This window comes from Fringilla coelebs, assembly GCF_963513975.1.
Source record: "Fringilla coelebs genome assembly, chromosome: 19".
Taxonomy (NCBI): Eukaryota; Metazoa; Chordata; class Aves; order Passeriformes; family Fringillidae; genus Fringilla; species Fringilla coelebs.
The window spans coordinates 691,113-709,365 of NC_140045.1; the positions used below are offsets into that span (position 1 = coordinate 691,113).

At 58.2% G+C, this 18,253-nt stretch overlaps 3 protein-coding genes across 5 annotated transcripts in view; 2 read left to right on the forward strand and 1 right to left on the reverse strand.

The window, feature by feature from the left end:
- TBC1D16 (TBC1 domain family member 16) overlaps nt 1-1,220 on the reverse strand; it is a 30,241-nt gene extending 29,021 nt beyond the window's left edge. For 2 of the 3 annotated variants that reach the window (XM_084218712.1, XM_084218711.1), the window contains exon 1: nt 975-1,220. The gene's annotated coding sequence lies outside the window, so the exon portion shown is untranslated. The remainder of the gene's footprint in view (nt 1-974) is intronic. The other variant, XM_084218713.1, reaches the window with a different exon arrangement.
- Nucleotides 1,221-1,354: 134 nt separating this feature from the next.
- Nucleotides 1,355-11,905, forward strand: CCDC40 (coiled-coil domain 40 molecular ruler complex subunit; the record flags this gene model as incomplete). The annotated part of the gene is made up of 18 exons (XM_084218534.1): nt 1,355-1,378; nt 2,394-2,466; nt 2,591-2,751; nt 3,233-3,316; nt 3,399-3,618; nt 3,989-4,146; nt 4,962-5,084; nt 5,456-5,577; nt 6,312-6,555; nt 6,657-6,839; nt 7,713-7,958; nt 8,476-8,689; nt 9,201-9,370; nt 9,496-9,587; nt 9,902-10,022; nt 10,659-10,841; nt 11,058-11,216; nt 11,606-11,905. The coding sequence occupies exons 1-18, from the start codon at nt 1,361-1,363 to the stop codon at nt 11,903-11,905; spliced, it is 2,871 nt and encodes a 956-aa protein (XP_084074660.1). The 5' UTR covers nt 1,355-1,360.
- A 259-nt stretch (nt 11,906-12,164) lies between these two features.
- On the forward strand, nt 12,165-18,025 carry GAA (alpha glucosidase). Its single transcript, XM_084218370.1, has 19 exons — nt 12,165-12,655; nt 12,832-12,977; nt 13,240-13,405; nt 13,763-13,859; nt 13,941-14,060; nt 14,169-14,287; nt 14,386-14,517; nt 14,621-14,731; nt 14,884-14,997; nt 15,098-15,182; nt 15,271-15,388; nt 15,565-15,698; nt 15,810-15,961; nt 16,194-16,342; nt 16,422-16,563; nt 16,753-16,851; nt 16,996-17,160; nt 17,290-17,442; nt 17,659-18,025. Exons 1-19 carry the CDS (start codon nt 12,266-12,268, stop codon nt 17,716-17,718), a joined length of 2,652 nt encoding a protein of 883 aa, XP_084074496.1. The 5' UTR covers nt 12,165-12,265; the 3' UTR covers nt 17,719-18,025.
- Nucleotides 18,026-18,253: the final 228 nt, after the last annotated feature.

Genomic DNA, 18,253 nt, shown 5'->3' on the forward strand with positions numbered 1-18,253 from the left:
CCACTCGGACACCCAGACCTGCCTTTTCCTTCCCGTTCCGAGCAGCAGCTAAGAACAAAGCACCTCTGCAAGACAAGCCCGAGACCCGACAGGGCAGATGTCCCAGAGAACAGCCGAGTTATTCTACAGCATCAGCAGCACAGAGAGCAGCGCAGCACCCCACAACCCCTGCCTGCTCCTCAAACCACTGCCCATGGTCCTCCACCCACCTTCCCCGCGGCTAACAGGGCTCAGGCTGGTGTTGGGGTCACCTGGGAGAAGACCAGGTCCCCAAAAGGAAGGAAAACATTGAAACACCCCAAACTGCACGGAGCAGCACGGAAAGAACAGAAGAGAAAGTTTAAGAACTATTTCGATTTCCACCAGCGCCCCCGGCGGCATCCCGACCCCCGGAATGCATCCTAAACCTGGACTGCATCCCGACCCCCGGCCAGCATCCCGACCCCAGACTGCATCCCGACCCCGGTCGGCATCCCGACCCCCGGATAGGATCCCGACCCCGGACAGCATCCCGACCCATGAAGGCATCCTGACCCCCGGATAGGATCCCGACCCCCGGCCAGCATCCCGACGCCCAGACTGCATCCTAACCCCCGGACGGCATCCCGACCCCAGACTGCATCCCGACCCCGGACAGCATCCTAACCCCGGATAGGATCCCGACCCCGGACAGCATCCCGACCCCCGGACGGCATCCCGACCCCGGCCGGCATCCTAACCCCGGCCAGCATCCCGACCCCCGGATAACATCCTATCCCCGAACAAGCTCCCGTCGTCCCGGAGCACCCGCCCGCTCCCGCCGCCCTCCGCGGGGCTCCGCCGTGGGAAGGGCGGACAAAGAGCGGGATCAAACACGGAGCTGCCCGGGTACCGGCAGGATCCCGGTGCCGGGCACGGGGGTCCCGGGGCAGCGCTACAGAATCACCCGGCCCCCCACGCTCCGCCGCCCCCAGCCCGGTCGGGCCCCGCTGTACCGGCACAGACGAGTCCGGGGAAGCTCCGGCGCTGCCCAGCCCGGGGCGGGCTCGGAGCCGCCGCCGCCGCCGCTCCCGGCCCTGCGCGGGGCCGCTGCCGCCGCCCGCCCGCTCCGTCCGGCCCGTGGGGCTGTGCCCGCACCGCGGCCCCGCCCGTCCGTCCGGCCCGCGGCTGCTCGGCCCGAGGAGAGCACAGGGGACCCGCCCGGTGCCGGTACCGGGGCCCGCGGGCGGAACCGGGGCTGGCGGGGGACGGAGCGTGGCCCAAGCCCCCCCGCGCGCCGGGAATGGTGCGGCCCGAGCCCCCCGCCCCCCCCGCGGGCCGCAGTGGTGCGGCCCGGGCGGTCACGTGAGCGGGTGTTGATGCGTTGCCTGGCAACGGCAACATGGCGGAGCCGCAGCGGGTGAGTCGGAGCCGGGCCGGGCCGGGCCTGGACTGGACTGGACTGGACTGGACTGGACTGGACTGGACTGCCCGGGAATCCTCCGCCGGCCCGCACCGTGCTGTCCACCCCATTCCATACCCCCTCAGTACCGCCCGTCCTCCCCACTGCTCCTCGGATCGGCCGTCTCGTCCCCTCCTCTCCCCTCCCGTCCCGGTTCCGTTCCCTCCACCGCGGCCCGGTACTGCCCTGTCCGGTTCCACTGCAGCCTGGCACTGCCCGTCCCCTCCACCGCGGCCCGGTACTGCCCGGTCCGGTTCCACTGCAGCCTGGCACTGCCCGTCCCCTCCACCGCCGGCCCGGTACCGTCCGGCACGTCCCCGTGCCTCCCTGGTGCCCAGTCCCGCTGCTCACCCTCTCTTTAAAAAGAGAGGAAGAAGAACCAGAATAATTTGGCTACATGTTGTGCTGGATGAATTTCTTTAATAAATCTGTAAGGGATTTTTTTTAATAGAGGTGAACTAGAAGCACGTGGAACTGTAAGTGATGTGGAGAAGTTTTGTCAGGATCTTTACAATCCCAGGGCTTGCTCGGTGACTATTTTTGTAAATGAGATTAAACTTCTAAATAAAACTTCTGTGGCAAAAAATACCACAGCATTAGAATGAAGTGCAAATGGCAATGTGCTGCTCTGCTTTTCACCTGTGCAGTGTGCCAGGCCAGGGAAGAATGGCAAAGACAAGGGAGTCTGTTCCTCTGGAGGAGCAAGCAGGCATTGCCCCTGCAGGAGGAGAAGTCTTCCTGGCTCGGCACAAGTGGGGCACTATAATTATATTTTGGGAGTGTCTGTGCTGGCTGTAGAGCCAGGCCCTTGTGCTGATCCTTTGCTTGCATTGCTCACGTCCCGTGACAAAAACGAGCAGATGTGTAGGGGTAAATAGAGTTAGATGGAAAAGGTGGTTTATGTGTCAGGAAACATCCCCTGAGGCTTTCCCAGACAATGCAGAATGTGACCAACCTTTGTCCCCCTGCCCAGGGCGCCATGGAGCAGCCAGGCCCAGGTGGAGGAGCCTCTCCCCCTCCCTCGGGAGCACCTGCAGCTGAGCCAGGTACCCCCAGAGCTTGGAGCACAGCTCTGCTCTGTCCCTTTCTGGCCGTTGTTCATCCAGCCAGAGGCACAGTGCTGTGCAATCTGATCCTGCTGCTTTGCCTTTTTCCTTCTCTGTGACCCAGGGAGAGGAGGAGGACCCAGCTCTCACCATGCAGGGCCGAGCTCTGAGCTCCCCAGTGACCATGGCAGCCCAAGAAGGGAGAAGGCAGCTGAGGAACCTGAGAGGAGAAAACGGAGGACGAAAAAAGGAGAAACAGAGCTGCTCGTCCTGGACCCAGAACATGTGAGAAGTCTTCAAATCTTGCTGTTCTTTGCAGGGTTGGTGTTTGTGTGAGGTGAGCTGTAAGCAGTGGCAGTTCAGCTGCAGGTGTGAAAATCAGTTTTGCCAGAGTATTAACTGCTGCCTGTGCCATTCAGTCCTGACCCCGGAGCTGCAGGCTCAGACGTGAGCACTGAGCAGTGCAGTGGGTAAATCTGATCCCTGCAGTTCCTCTGCAAGAGAACTCCTTGCAGCAAGGGTGGGTTCTCAGATGTAGCTCTTCTGGCATGGTTCTGATTTTCGAACATTCTCACTTTTTGGCATCAGCACAAACCCAGCCTGTAACATCTCTCACTTGCAGTGAGTGTAGCTGAAATAAGCACACAAGTGGCTGTGGCAGAAATAAGATGTTCTATTGGCTGGGGGACCTAGCAGGGAGGCTTCTTCATAATCTATTTACACAAGTATTGATATTAATAAGCTTTACTACTGTCCTTCTTTACAGCCTCTGATGACAAGGTTCCAGGCTGCCCTGAAGAATTACCTCACCAAGCAGATAGAGCAAGTGAACCTGGACCTGCAGGGAATGGTACCCAGCCCCTCCCTCACCTCCCCACAGCCCCTGCTGCCCGGGCTGCTGGGACACAGCCGCTCCCCTCTTGTGTCTGCAGAGATCAGCCATGAAGACCAGCAAGGAGCAGAGGGAAGAGCTGGGGGTGATCCTGTATGGAGCCCAGCAGCAGCTGGGGCAGCTGGAGGAGCAGCTGGAGAAGAGCCACGAGCGCTGGTGGCAGGCGGCGCTGGAGCGGGAGCAGCTGGAGGAGGAGCTGCAGGCCCTCAGGGCTGCTCACAAGGAAATGTGTCACAGCACCGAGGGGGAACGCAAGAAAGGTGACCCAGGCAGTCCTGGCAGTGTTTCCCAATTCTAGGGCTGCGTGGAGAAATTAATTGGAATTTTAGGCTAGCGCTGGATTGGAAAGTGCAGCGAGATAATTAATCAGGAATAATGAGCTCACTGAAAAGTTTCATGGATTCTCCTGGAATTCTGTGAGCTGGGAGTCCAGGAACTGCTTGCCAGGGTCTTTGGTTGTGGAGCTGTACTCCAGAGCTGATGTAAATGTGTATGCTGGGGTGGGCTGGTTACCTGATGTGTGAGAGGTTTTGCTTCAGGAGCTTCTGTATTTCTTTCTCTTTTATCTCTGTTCGAGGTGTACCCTACAAACAAACTCCTCTGTAACTATTTTGCCTCTTGTCCCCTCAGTTTCCACAATGCAGACCCAGATTGAAAACCTGGCCTTGGAGCTCCTCTACGTGCAGAGCATGGACCAGGAGATGTATCACCGGCTTTTACTGATGAAACAGTCAGCAAGGAGGGCTGAGGCAGACAGGATCCAGGCTGAGGTGGAAAAGAAAAAACAGGTACTAAGAAAAGCTGTCTTTGAAATAAATAAATGCAGGTGCCAGCAGTCAGTCCTGGAGGATGTGCCACCTTGTCAGGAGGAAGGCTAGAGCAATTGAATCATGGAAAATGAGTGGGGATATTTTTCTCACATAACTGAAAAAAAAACCCTCTAGAGGCTTATCTGAAAAGGAGAAGCCCTGCCTGCCCCAGGATGGCAACACTGTCCAGAGGGTTTGCAAGCCTCAGGACAGTAAATAGTTTTTCACTCGAGGAGAAGGGGTTGGGGGGAAGGAAGATATTTAATGAAGAAATATCATGGGTACAGGTCTTGAGAATGATTCTGAATCACAGAATTTCACAATGGAAAGTGAACTTTGGGAATGAGCAGAGCCAGTCGGTGCTGGAGCTCCCTCTGCTGCCTTCCAGGACACAATCCACGGGCACTGCTCTGCAGAATTCCGTGTAAACTGTTGAAATACAGTGGATTTAGGAGAGTTTTCACAAAGGATTTTCAAATATACATTGTTAAGATTTCCAGTAGCTGGACAGGTGAACTCAGTGCTGACAGGAGGGATTGTGGCTTCAGAGCTGACCTATCAATTTCCTGCAGCTGCAATAATAAACAGTCAGCAAAGGTTTCATTGTCCTGCAAGCCATCCCTGCTGCAGTCCTGAGCCCTTTGTGCATGAATGGGAACGTTTCAGTAGGACTCCAGTCTAACCCAGCTGCCAGTTTAATTCCCTTTTTTAGCTGGTATTATTCTTGTAGGATCCAGTTGGTTTAGACTGAGGTTCCGTGACTCACCCTGGACTGTTTGGCTCTGGCTCTGTAGGACCTTTTCCTGGACCGGCTGACAAGGAGAGTCCAGCAGCTCCAGGAACAAATTGCTGTGTTTGAAGCTCAGCTGGTGGCCCAGGCAGAGGACACAAAAGTGACCCGGCAGGCAATCGCTGAGGTAGGAGGGGACTTGTCCCCTGGGGTTAATATTTCCCTCTGGCAGGGCTGACCCCTCTGGCCCGTGCTCACGTGCTGTGCACAATGTGGGACAGAGTTTCGCAGTTTGTTCCTGTTTGGAAGAATGAGGAGTTTTTTTCTTTTCCTTTGTCCTTAAGAAGTGCCTGTAAATCACTTCCTCCTGTCCTTCTCAGCACTTTTTTCATGCAGACCTGTGCTCTGTGGGCTGCTGAGAAATGAACCAGCCACGGAGTCGAAGCTGATCCTGCTCAGCACATTATGAACAGGAAAAGAAAAAAAATTGTATTGTAACTGTTTGTTTTTTTTAACACAGTGTAGATTCATCCTGTTTGCCATCTCTCTGTTCCCCAGGCTGGTCTGGAGGTCCAGGCTATTAACATGGAGAAAAAGAAGCTGATGGACCACTGGAACAGCAGCTTGGCTGGAATGAAGCAGAGAGATGAGGCCTATGTTGTCACTCAGGAGCTGCTGAGGTAGGGTCTGAAACCAGGCCCTGAGGACACCTCAGATTTGGGCAGGAGGGATTCTAGAAGGAGATTCCAGTGGGGTTTAGTCTCCTGTGAGGTTCAGCGCTGTGTGGGCAGGGCATGTCAGGCAGAACAAGTTCCCTGCTCTGAAGTATGTAATAAATTTAAAGGATGAGAAGAACTTTCTTTGTTGCTGCTTTCTTTATCCTAACCACATCTCTCCCTTGGAATGTGGGGGGTTCTTGAAGCTGCCTAGAGTTTTTATGGTTGTGTTTTATTCCTTTAAAAGAGTTCTCTCACCTTTGCAACATTTCTTACTCCAACGACCTGGATGTCAGGAAGGGTTTATCTCTCATTATCAGGGTTTTGTGAGGCCTTTGGAAATGTTCAGGAAAACCTCCCTGTATTGCCAGAGGAAGTGTTTATTTGCTCATGAGCCTTAAAGCTTGACTGATTCTCTGAGAACAAACAATCTGCTTTTATATGGTGACATCCTGGTTGGAATGGGGGCTGGGACAGCACTGAAAGAAGGAATCAATTTCCCTACACATTTACTTTTAAATCTTAATGTCTCCATCCATCTCCTGCTGACTCTGCACTGCCATTGCAGCTGAGCCCTTACCAACATCTTCCTTCTTGGGCAGTTGTTGCTGCAATAACGTGTTTGAAAAGAGGAATTTGTGGGTGGCTGCTCAGCACCAATCCCTGTGATGAACTTTCCATCCTCTTTGCCCCTCCAGCAACTACAGACGTGACCTCAAGTCCCTGGAAGGGGACATCCATGGCTGTGGGAGGTCCATCAGGAAAGAGGAGGAGAAGAATGAGAACCTTGTCAGGCTCCTGAACCGGTGCCAGAATGATGCCAGTGTGACAAGGAAGCTGATTGCCCAGTGCCTGCAGGAGCAGGAGGCCCTGCAGGTTCAGACTGGCACCTACACTCGTGTTCTCCATGAGACACAGGAGGCTCTCAGCAGGACCAGGATGGTGAGGAGAGGCCATGGAACATGAATCCTTTTGAATACTCGAATTGAATGTCCTTCCTCAGACAGTTGTAGTGATCCTGTGTCTGTCTCCCAACCTTTTAGGACCAGGCTGCTCACCTGAATGAGTTGCTGTCCATCAGGAAGGGAATAGAGAAGGGAACTTATGCCAACGAGCAGCTAGAGAGTGAAATCATGGCAAAGCTTCAGGACCAGAGGTTATCCAGCAAAGTTGCAAAGCACTTCTCCCAGCTGGCTGAGAAACTGCGGAGCAGAAAAAGCGACCTGGTATGGCATCCCCCCTTGGGAGGGCAGGGCAGGAGCCACTGCAGCACTGGGTCCCCAGCAGGCTTTGCCAGTGACTTTGTTCTGGTTTCAGGTCTGCATTGAGGCTCTGCTGAGTTTGCCTCTCCAGTCTGGTTCTCCCTGTGATCTTATTGCAGGATTCTGGTGTGTGAGAGAGGCCAAAAAGGCCTGACACAAACCACACTGTCCTTTGCTTAAAAAGTGGGCAACATGATGAGTGTTTACTATAAAGCACTAGCATTTCTGATGTACTAAAGAAAAACGGTGGGCCTGTGGTACTTCTGTAACCGAATTTTAACTAATTTTCATTTCTATAATTCATCATGGAATGGGATGCAGGCAGCTCTCAGTTCTGAGGAAGACCCAAGGAACAGTCCAACTGTTCAGTTCTTTAATCCATGATAAGTTGCTCTCTCTGGGAGTGTATAAGTGGATCACTCAAAAGGATCAGAAAGCTCAGCCCAGCCCTTCTCACACCTGTGAGTGCTGTGCTGGTTGCTCGGTGCGTGTGCCAGGTGTGCTGGAGAAGGGACAGTGCTGTGATGTCCTGGTACTGGTGGCAGGTAACTGGAAACAGCTGGGCAAGGGCTCATTGCAGAAGGGATGAACGAGGTCTCTTAAAGGTTTTTGGAATGTTAAAGCTCCTTAATGCTTTTCAACGGGAGAGGTAGATATTGTATTACCTGGCGATTGATGCAGAAGCAAAGATACACAGAGGGTGAGCAGCTTGTGGCTTGTAGTACAGAGCTGGGAGTAGAAGCTCAGTCTCCTGACTCCTGTGCTGGACAAGTGGCATTACAACCCACCAAGGGGCTGCTGGGGACAGTGATGTGTTTTCTCTCTTGATATTCCCAGGAGCTGCACTTTTACAAGGTTGAGAACGATGTGGCCCAGATTATTCTGAATGCAACCAATACTAGCTGCAGGCTGACAGTTCACCAAAAAATACTCTGTGAGGTGGACAAGGAAATAAAAAATGTGAATGAACAGATCATCTGCCAGGAAAATGAGATTGCAAAGTCCAGGATCGTGGCTGAGAAGAAGGGAGGGATCATCTGCCTGTACAACAAGAAGTTGGAGATGCTGCTTTCTCAGCAGGGGGTAGGTACTTTTGTGTTTCAGTCCCAATTTTGATTTTATTCTTTGTGGTGGCCACAGATGTCCCTGATCAATGTAACTGTGTTAAGTGTTGGGTAGTTCAAACATTCAGGCACTGTGATTTAAAAGCTGCACTGGTTAATGCAGGGGTTTCTGTTTATCAGTTCATAATGCAGTGAAGGGAGTTGTGAAATGAGGGTGTGCCTGGCACAGATCCCTCCGGGACTTGCCTGCACCTGATGAAAATGTCAAATGGCATCAGTGAGTGAATAGAATCTTGTTGGAAGAGTCTGCAAACACTGAGGAGGGGAGAATGGGGCAGACAGTGAGATTTCAGTGGTTTGAGGGTTGGCCCTCTTGGGGTGACTCCCAGATCTGTCCCTGGCAGGGTAAGACCTGATGGATACCCATGGGGAAATGAGTCCTGTGGCACATCCTCTGCAAGCTTTGGAATGTCCAGATGCTGTAAACAACTCAGGCAGCTTCTGCCTGATTTAGCCCAAACTTTGCTCTTGTACAGGGGCAAGAACTGGGCCCACTGGAGATTGAGATCAACAGGCTGAACCAGCAGATAGAAGATTGCAACTCCGAGGCGGTGACGTTGCAGAAGTACTGGCTGAGTGAGCAGAAGGAGCTGGTGAAGCTGACACGGGAGAAGGAGGAACAGATCACCTCCCTGGACACGCTGCAGAAGCAGAGGATCATCATGCAGCAGAGGAAGCTGCGCCTGGAGAGTTTGTGTTTCCTTAAAGTTCAACTCTGCCTTGAAATGTCCATCTGTGAAGGGGGGGAAAGGGAGGGGAGGGTTACAGGTGGGAAAAGCTGGGGCTGCCCCAAAGAGCGCTCCTGGCATGGTGAGCAGGAACACCAACAGCCCAGGCACTGCTGCTGATTGCACCGGGTTACTCCTCCAAGGACTGATCCTACTGTCCTGACAGTCGGACCCTAAGTGACAATGTCACCAGTTACACTTGTTCAATAAGGTGTGCAAGTAGTGGGCAGGTGAATGTCCCCAGCAACGACTGCCCTTTCCTTGGCCAAACCCAACTTTTCCCCACAGGAGTCTCCTTCAAAACCTTTTTTTGATTTTTGAGCCTGTGGAAATTAATTTTGGCTGGATCATTTCATGGGACACAGGTGGCTGTACCTGAGGTGTTGCCAGCTCTGATAGCCATTTGTCACACCTTGTTTCTGTTCAACCCAGCGCTCAGGGGAATTCTAAGACTTTTTTCTGTTCACCCATAGATGAAATTCAGCAGGAAATAAAAGAGCAGAAGGACGTGGAACGGCACATGAAGAACATGTCAAATGACTTGATAAAGTTGAACACGTTGATCAACAAGAACAACAGCAGCGTTGAGGACCTGCAAAATGGCAGAATTGTTACAGAGAACGAGTTTGTGCAGTCTCTCAAGGTACTGAGGCACCTGGCACCTCATTCCCAGATCTCAGCCTCCTGTGCAGATCAGAGGAAAACAGTGATCCTGGAAAACCTTCTCAGCCTGACAACTCTGCATTGTTTTGTTCTTCCCAAATCTAGGCAGCAGAAAAAGAATCCATGGAGATGCAGGAGAGGCACAGTAAACTGACTGAGGAGAAGGAAAGGCTCCTGAACAGCCTGGTAGAAGCAGAGTAAGTACCAGAGTGCCACAGTCCTGTGGGACTGTGTCCACATTCCCATTCTCCTGCAGTCACCAAACCTGGCACCAGCAAATGTGCTTCTAGCCTTCCTGGAGAAGGGGATGAATGTTTGCAAGGTGTTTCAGCAGTCTGTGGAAGCAGCAGGAGCTGGGAGGATGTTGGCATTAACAGTTCCAGTGTGTGTGAGCTGGACATTGCCAAGATCCATATGGGAAGACTCTGCCAGGAAGTGGCAGTGAGTGTGATGCACTGGGCAGGTCATTGTGGGTCCAACTTTCTCCTTCCTTCCCCTTTCTTCTCTGAAGGCATCAGATCCTGCTGTGGGAGAAGAAGTTCCAGCTGGCAAAGGAGATGCGGGAAGCAACAGATGCTCTGTTGGAACACGGTGAAATCCATGACATGAAAACAGAGATTCGGAGGATGCAAGTGAGGCACTGGGAAGGGGGGCTGAGGAGGGGAAGCCACCCAGTGTACTCAGCCTTGGGGTGGCTGAAACATGAGGCAGGAGATGAGAAACAGGCTGGAGAAGTGGCAGGGCCCAGGGTGGGACTCTAAACCCCTGCTCGACTGAACTGAGCACATCCAGCCCACGCATCCTGCATTCCCCATGCCAGCCTCAGCAGGATCTGGATACTCCCAAGAAATCTATTTAAATTGCAGTATGTCTGCCACCTGATTATCTGACCCTGATTTATGTGCAGTGTTGATTACTAAATATTGCATCACTTTAATCACCGGTTTAGGGAAGTGTTCCCTCTCCTGGCAGAGAAGCTCATCTCCTTCATTCTCAGGACGTTTCTGCTTTTCTGCTTCTGCTCTTGCTAATGAGGCTCAGACTAACATTTTGAGTATTGGTTTAGACAAGTTGATAATCCAGGCATCTGCCTTCCAGATCCACACACAGCAAACCAGGTTTGGACTTGGACCAAACCTGCCTTGCAGGCACTCATGTCCCATATATCTGGTTTGTGCTGCTGGGATGTGCCCCCCGCACAGCTTCCCCGGGTGCTGTTGGCAAACCTTTGGGATCCTGAGGCTGGTTTGTGTCTTGGCAAACGGCAGGTGCGCTATGGGCAGCTGCAGAAGCAGCAGGAGATGCTGATCCGGGCGATGGAGGCCTGTGTTTCCCAAAGAGAGACAATAACAGATCGGGCAGAGGCTCAGAGCAAACTGAAACACAGCACCAAGAGCGACTGCCAAAGCAGGACACAGGAGCTGAAGAAGAAGATCAGGGAAATCCAGGAGGTGAGCAAGGAAAGTGGGGCTGCAGGAGCTCACACAGCTGGGGTTGGCCTTGTGGTGAGCCCCAGTGAGCACAGCAGTGACCCTGTGCCAGCACAGGGGCAGGCTTGGAAAATCATTCATTGAAAATCCTGCACAACCCAGTTCTGGGAGGATGGTCAGGAGTGCAGCTGAACTAGAGAACTGAAATCTGCCATTCCCTTCTCTTCCATTTACTAGAACATTTATGAATGCAACCAAACCATGCAGGAGCTGGAGACCATCCAAGAGTCCCTCACTGACAACTTTTCAGAAAAGCAGCAGGAAGTGTACCAGCTCCAGGCTGAGACTGAGAGCCTCAGCTTGGACAGGGAATTTCTTCAGAATGAGAAACGATGGGTGAGCACATGCACTCCCTTACAGCTTGTGAGCCAGACAGAGCCTGCTGCTTCCTCTGCTTCCTCTCTGTCCTCAGCTGGGTGTGCTGTAGTGTGTTAGAGCCACACATTAGCTGAGCACGTTTTGGGGGCTCTCCAAGAGCCAGCCTGACGTATTGAAACCCCGTCCTGGCGAGGGTTGCCTTGTGTATGTGGGAATTTCTCTGATTCATGGACTTCTGTGACATCTGTCCCTCTCGAACGCCTGGGCTGGGGGTGCTGTTTGGCTGTTATGGTGGGGAATTCACAGCACTGTCCTTCCCTTGTCAAAGTGATGGTCGTGGCACCTGACACAAGTCCCACCCATGCTTTTCCCGCTGTCACAGCCCCTTCTCTTCTTGCTTTTCTCAGAACCTGTTGGAGATTGTGGCCCACCAGGCGCGCCAGAAGCAGCTGCAGGCACTGATGCAGGGGAAGTACAAGGCCCTGTGCCACACTGAAGAGGCGTGCATGAACCAGCAGGAGAAACTGGAGGATCGGCTGCAGGCCATTAACAGCATCGTACAGCAGATCCAGGAGGAACAGCCCGAGCACCAAAGGGCTCTGCAGTGGCTCCATCACTGCTTGAGGTCCAAGCTCAGGTCACCGAAATCCAAGGTCGAGTCACCTGAGAGCGAAGCTGAGGTCACAGAAAGCCTGACAGAAACATAGAAAATACATGTAGTATCTTTTATATTCTTCCACAGGCTCCAGAGTTTGTAAATAAATAAATAAATAGATAGATGATAAGCAGGTGCAGGGTATAATATTTACTTTGCCGAGTACAATGTTTATTTCAGACGTACCATTGTAATTCTTTCGGTATGTTTCTGTTTACGTTTCACTTTCTCGGCCCCGAGCAGCTCCGCCTCCCCGCCCCGCCCCGGTGTAGCCCCGATTTCCCGCGGTGGGGGCGACCCAGCCCCGGCAGCAGCGGGGCCGGGCGGCTCCGGGGCGGCGGAGGCGCCGCGCGGTGCCGGTGCCGGTGTCGGTGCCGGTGCGTCCCCGCTGCCGGCAGGCGCAGGCCGGGCCATGGGGCCGGGCCCGGGGCTGGCGGCCGCGCTGCTGGCGCTGCTGGTCCCGGTGCCGGTGCCGGCCGCGGCGCGGGGCCCCGACGCTGCCGCCTGCGAGGTGTCCCCGGGGGGCCGCTTCGACTGCGGCCCCGAGCGGCTCCTGTCGCGGGCGGGCTGCGAGGCGCGGGGCTGCTGCTACAGCCCCGGGCCCGGGCCCCGCTCCGGGCCCGGCCCGCCCTGGTGCTTCTTCCCCCGCGGCTACCGCAGCTACCGCGCCGAGAACCTGACGGCCACCGAGAGCGGCTTCTCCGCCCGCCTGCGCCGCGTGGCCGCCGCTTTCCTGCCGGCAGCGGCGGACGAGCTGCGGCTGGAGCTGGCGCTGGAGACCCCGGCCCGCCTGCGCTTCACGGTGCGGCCCGGCCCGGGGGGCCCGGTGCCTGTTCCCCGCTGACCGCTCTCCCCGCAGCTCCGGGACGCGGCCCGGCGGGGCCCGGTGCCCGTTCCCCGCTGACCGCTCTCCCCGCAGCTCCGGGACGCGGCCCGGCGGGCCCGGTGCCCGTTCCCCGCTGACCGCTCTCCCCGCAGCTCCGGGACGCGGCCCGGCCGCGCTATGAGGTGCCGCTGGCCACGCCGCGGGTGCGCGGCCGAGCCCCGTCCACGCTGTACGGGCTGCAGGTCAGCCAGGAGCCCTTCGGCCTCGTCGTGTGCCGGCAGCGCGGCGGGAGAGTCCTGTGAGTGCCCCGTGCCCCCCGGGGGATTCGGGCTGGAGACCCGCACAGCCCCGCAGAGCCGGGATGGCTGCAGGGACACTGCTGTTCGCCTGCCGCACTGGTGACAGCAGTGGGGGGTTTACTTTCACTCCCTCTGCAGTTCCGTGGCTGGGCAGGGAACCACGAATCCCAGAGCTCAGACAAAACTTGGTTTTATTTCCCGTGGTGATGAGCACCCGCGTCCCTGCCCAGCTGTTGGCCGAGTCCCCCTCTCTCTCCGCAGGCTGAACACCACGGTCGCACCCCTCTTCTTCACAGACCAGTTCCTGCAGATCTCCACCTCCCTGCCCTCCCGTTTCATTTCGGGGCTGGGGGAGCACCTGACACCGCTGTTCCTTGACACAGCCTGGACCAGGGTCACCCTCTGGAATCGGGACATGGCACCTGCGGTACGGAACGGGGCTGAGGGACAGGGACACAGATTCAGCTGTGCTCCTGGGGTGGCCCTGCGGCCTCTCCCGGGGCTGGGGAGATGTGTGTGTGCTGGTTCAGCTCTGGGCCTCGGCCATAACACTGGAAAAGCCCATGGGACCTTGTCCCCAGGCCCAGCTTTGTCCCCCCTGCAGCTCTGTGCTGCTTGGGAGTGTTTGCAGGGCTCTGGCTCAGGGCAGGGCTCGGCTGAGGTGACAGAGTTTGGGAGCACAGCCCTGGGTTTGCCAGTGCTCCTGACTGGGGGTGGGGGCGGTCGGGTAGGTGTGGGGGTCTCCGGCAGAGCCTCACTGGCACCACACCGTGCTCTGCTCCAGCCCCACGTCAACCTCTACGGCTCCCACCCTTTCTACCTGGTGATGGAGGACGATGGTTCAGCCCACGGCGTCTTTCTGCTGAACAGCAATGCCATGGGTGAGTCCCGTGGGGCGCCGGGCGTGGGCCTGGCTCTGTCCTCATCCTCACCTTCCTCCCCTGGCCCTTCTGCTCCCCCAGACGTGCTCCTGCAGCCCAGCCCGGCCCTGACCTGGCGCACGACGGGGGGGATCCTGGACTTCTACATCTTCCTGGGCCCCGACCCTAAGAGTGTGGTGCGGCAGTACCTGGATGTGGTTGGTATGCCGTGAGCCATGTGGCCCAGCAGGGCTCTGGGGTGGCCCAGCAGGGCTCTGGGGTGCCACAGGGCTGGGCCATCCCTGCCAGCACCCACCCTCCTCCCTCCAGGGTACCCCTTCATGCCTCCGTACTGGGGCCTGGGCTTCCACCTGTGCCGCTGGGGCTACTCCTCCACCGACATCACCCGGCAGGTGGTGGCCAACATGACAGCAGCCCGCTTCCCCCTGGTAGGTCCTGGCTGCTCCCGGGGGCCCTGGGGGGCTGCCGGCAGCCCCAGCACGGGGGGTCCCTGCTCCTGCCCCAGCCACGGTGCCTCCATCCCCAGGATGTGCAGTGGAACGACCTGGATTATGCAGATGCCAAGAGGGATTTCACCTTCAACAAGAAAAGCTTCAAGGACTACCCGGAGATGGTGCGGGACTTCCACAGCCGCGGGCTGAGGTACATCATGATTGTGGTGAGTCGCACGGGCAGGCTGGCGCGGGTTCAGCTGCCCCAGGGTGGTGATGAGGGCAGGGCCGGCCGTTCCCTGCTGTTGCCCTGGCTTTGTGCCCTTCCAGGATGCAGGGATCAGCAGCTCGGGGCCCCCTGGCACCTACAAGCCCTACGACGAGGGCCTGGAGCGAGGGGTGTTCATCCGGAACTCCACGGGGCAGCCCCTGATCGGGAAGGTGCGTGTGGGGAGCAGCCCCGGCGCCCACGGGACAGGGCTCCATGGGGCTGTGGCAGCCCCAGAGTGGGGGAGAAACCTTTGGGGGGCCGTGGTGGAAGGTGGGGTGGCGTGTGGGGCTGGGGGCTGTGCCCAACGCTCTCCCTGCCGCAGGTGTGGCCGGGCCCCACAGCCTTCCCGGACTTCACCAACCCCGAGACTCACGAGTGGTGGCACGACATGGTGAAGGACTTCCACGAGCAAGTGCCCTTCGATGGCATGTGGCTTGTGAGTGGCGCTGTGCAGCTGCTGGCCCTGGCTCCTGCCCTGCACTCTGCAGGGCCCCGGTGCGGCAGCGGGGCCATCCTGTCCTTTCCTTCCCTCCCAGGACATGAATGAGCCGTCCAACTTCGTGGAGGGCTCCCAGGACGGCTGCCCCAACAACAACCTGGAGCATCCCCCCTACGTGCCAGGTACAGGGGTGGGTTCCAGCCCTGCCCCGGCTCTGGATAAGCTGGGAGGAGCCCGGGGGATGCTCTGAGCTCCACCTCTCCCCTGCAGGTGTGTTTGGGGGCCGCCTGCAGGCCGGGACCATCTGTGCCTCCAGCCAGCAGTACCTGTCCTCTCACTACAACCTGCACAGCCTGTACGGGCTGACCGAGGCCATCGCCTCCCACAAGTGAGCCTGGGGCTCCTGCCTGAGCTCCTGCACATCCTGGGGTGCAGAGCTGGGAGACACCCAGCGCGGGCAGGCGGGGGGGGTGGGTGAGGTTTGGTGTGGAGCACAGGGCACTGTGGGAGCCCTGAGCCCCTTCCCCAGCTGGGGGGTGCTGAGCAGACCCTTCCCACTCCCAGTGCTCTGCTGAGGGTCCGGGGCAAGCGTCCCTTCATCATCTCACGCTCCACCTTCGCTGGGCACGGCCGCTACGCCGGGCACTGGACAGGGGATGTTGGCAGCGACTGGCAGCAGCTCTACTACTCCATACCAGGTAGGCTGTGCACCCACAGCCCTGCTTCCCCTTGCCCCCACAGCCAGGGGCTCCTCCACAGGCTCCATCCCGGGTGCTGCAGAGCCCTGATGCCCTCTGTGCCCTCTGCAGAGGTGCTGCTCTTCAACCTCTTCGGCGTGCCGCTGGTGGGTGCCGACATCTGCGGCTTCCTGGGCGACACCAGCGAGGAGCTGTGCGTGCGCTGGACCCAGCTGGGCGCCTTCTACCCCTTCATGAGGAACCACAACGACCACGGCACCCGGGTGAGCCCTGGGAGCCCCCACCCGCCGGGCAGGGGGCTCCGGGCCCCGCCAGGGCTGCCCTGCCAGCGTGGGAAGGTGCCTGGTTCAGCTGCAGAACTCTGCCAGTGCCGGCAGAGTCCATCCTGCATCCCTGAAATGCGCCCTTGTTCCTCCCAACATGGGCTGAGCATCCCCTGGGGCCGTTCCCTCCCCATGGGCTGAGCATCCCCTGGGGCCGTTCCCCTCCCCGCAGCCGCAGGAGCCCTTTGCCTTCAGCCCGCCCGCCCAGGCTGCCATGAGGAACGCCCTGCGCCTCCGCTACTCGCTGCTGCCCTTCCTCTACACGCTGTTCCACCGGGCTCACAGCGCCGGGCAGACCGTGGCACGGCCCCTGTTCCTCGAGTGAGTGCCAGCCCCGCCGGGCTCAGCGGGGGCGGCTGCAGGGTCTCGTGGTGCTGCCCTCCCTCCTCTCCTTGCCCAGGTTCCCCACAGACCCCAACACCTGGGCCGTGGACCGCCAGCTCCTGTGGGGCGGGGGGCTGCTCGTCACCCCCGTGCTGGAGGCAGGACAGACCAAAGTCAGCGGCTACTTCCCAGCAGGGACGTGGTACAGCCTCACAGGGGTGGGTGCTCCTGCTTTGCTGTGGCACCTCGTGCCCATTCCTGCATCCCACCAGCCCCCTGGGGCTGTGTGTGGGTCTCGTGCCTCGCCTGCCTTTGCAGGTGGCCATTTGAGGGCTCTGGCACCGAGCTGGGCCCCCCTGCCATGTGGCACCTTGTGCCTGCTCTTCCCTCTCTTTGTCCCCGTGTAGGACTCCACCATCCACAGCAAAGGGCAGTGGATCCTCCTGCCAGCGCCCCTGGACACCATCAACGTCCATGTCCGTGCAGGGCACATCCTGCCCCTGCAGGTGAGTCCCCTCTGCTCCGTGGTGACACCACGGTGACCTCCCTGAGCAGCCTGGGAGGGCAGCAGTGCCCACAGCGCTGCCAGGACAATGCCAGGGGCTGCAGGGCTGGGCAGCGCCCTGAGCTGTGCCTGCCCCCTGCCCTAGGAACCTGCCCTCAGCACTGCCCAGTCCCGTGGGAAGGGCATGGCCCTGGTGGTGGCACTGACCCGGGATGGCTTCGCCAGGGGAGAGCTGTTCTGGGACGATGGGGAGAGCTGGGAGACCTTTGAGAGGGGCGACTACACCGAGCTCCTCTTCCTGGCCTCCAACGTGAGTGAGCGGGGGAGCTGCGGGCAGGGGCTGGGCAGGGCTCCCGGTGGCCCTGGCACACCTGGAGGAGCCCTGGGCGCACCAGGGTGGCTGAGCTGGGAGCACAGGGTGCCATCCCCGTGTGCCCAGGACGCCGTGCTCAGCCTGCTGCTGCGGGCCAGCGCCCACCTGGACGGGGTCCTGCTGGAGGCTGTCACTGTGCTGGGGGTCACCAGCCCTCCCCGGCGAGTCCTGGCCAACGGGGCCATCGTCAGTGACTTCTCCTACCGCAGTGACACCCAGGTGAGTGCTGCCTCCCAGCCTGGGCAGGGGTGATGGCCAGGAAGGCACCCAGAGTGCAGCTGTGGGTCTGGCCCCAGCGATGGCACAGCTCAGGCCAGGGGTGCCCTTCCCGGGGATCTGTGGCACCAGGACTGTGCCAGGCTGTGGCTCTTGAGGGGCAGGACTCCCCTGGGCTCTGACACTCCTGGCTGGCTCTCACCTTCCTTCTCCCCTCAGGTGCTGAGAGTCCCTGTGTCGCTGCCAATGTGGGAGCAGTTTGTGATCTCCTGGTCCTGACCCAGCGTGGGTCACAGGGAGAGGCCACGCTGCTCCCCTGGAATCTGAGGCCAAATCCATCCCATCCCCTGTACCCTGAGCCGTCCTGCTCTTCCCACACTCCTGGGCTTTGTTCTCCCTCTGGCTGCTGGGTGTTGGTGGAGGGGTGTGCACTGGACTGGCAGAGGGAGGGGGGCCTTGCACAGCCCCCAGGGACAGGGAAATCCTCACCATCATCAAATCAGGGGAAAAAAGACCCAAGTGCCTTGTGAGACAGCAAACCAGTTACTCTGGGGGACTGGTAACTGGGGCACAGACTGGGGGGAGTTTCCTGGCTGTGGTTTTGGGGAGGGGGATGTGCAGGGGCTGAGGGAGCAGTACTGTGAATAAAGCTGCTGTTTGCTGGGAGCAGCCCCAGGCCGTGTCCTTGTCCCCTCTCCTGGTCCTGAATGTGCTCAGCCCCCCACCCCCAGCTGGGACACCCGGCTCTGTCCCTGCCTGGGGGTCTCCAGTGGGACCTCTGTGCCCCTTGAAGGCTTTCCCCATTTCCCAGAGC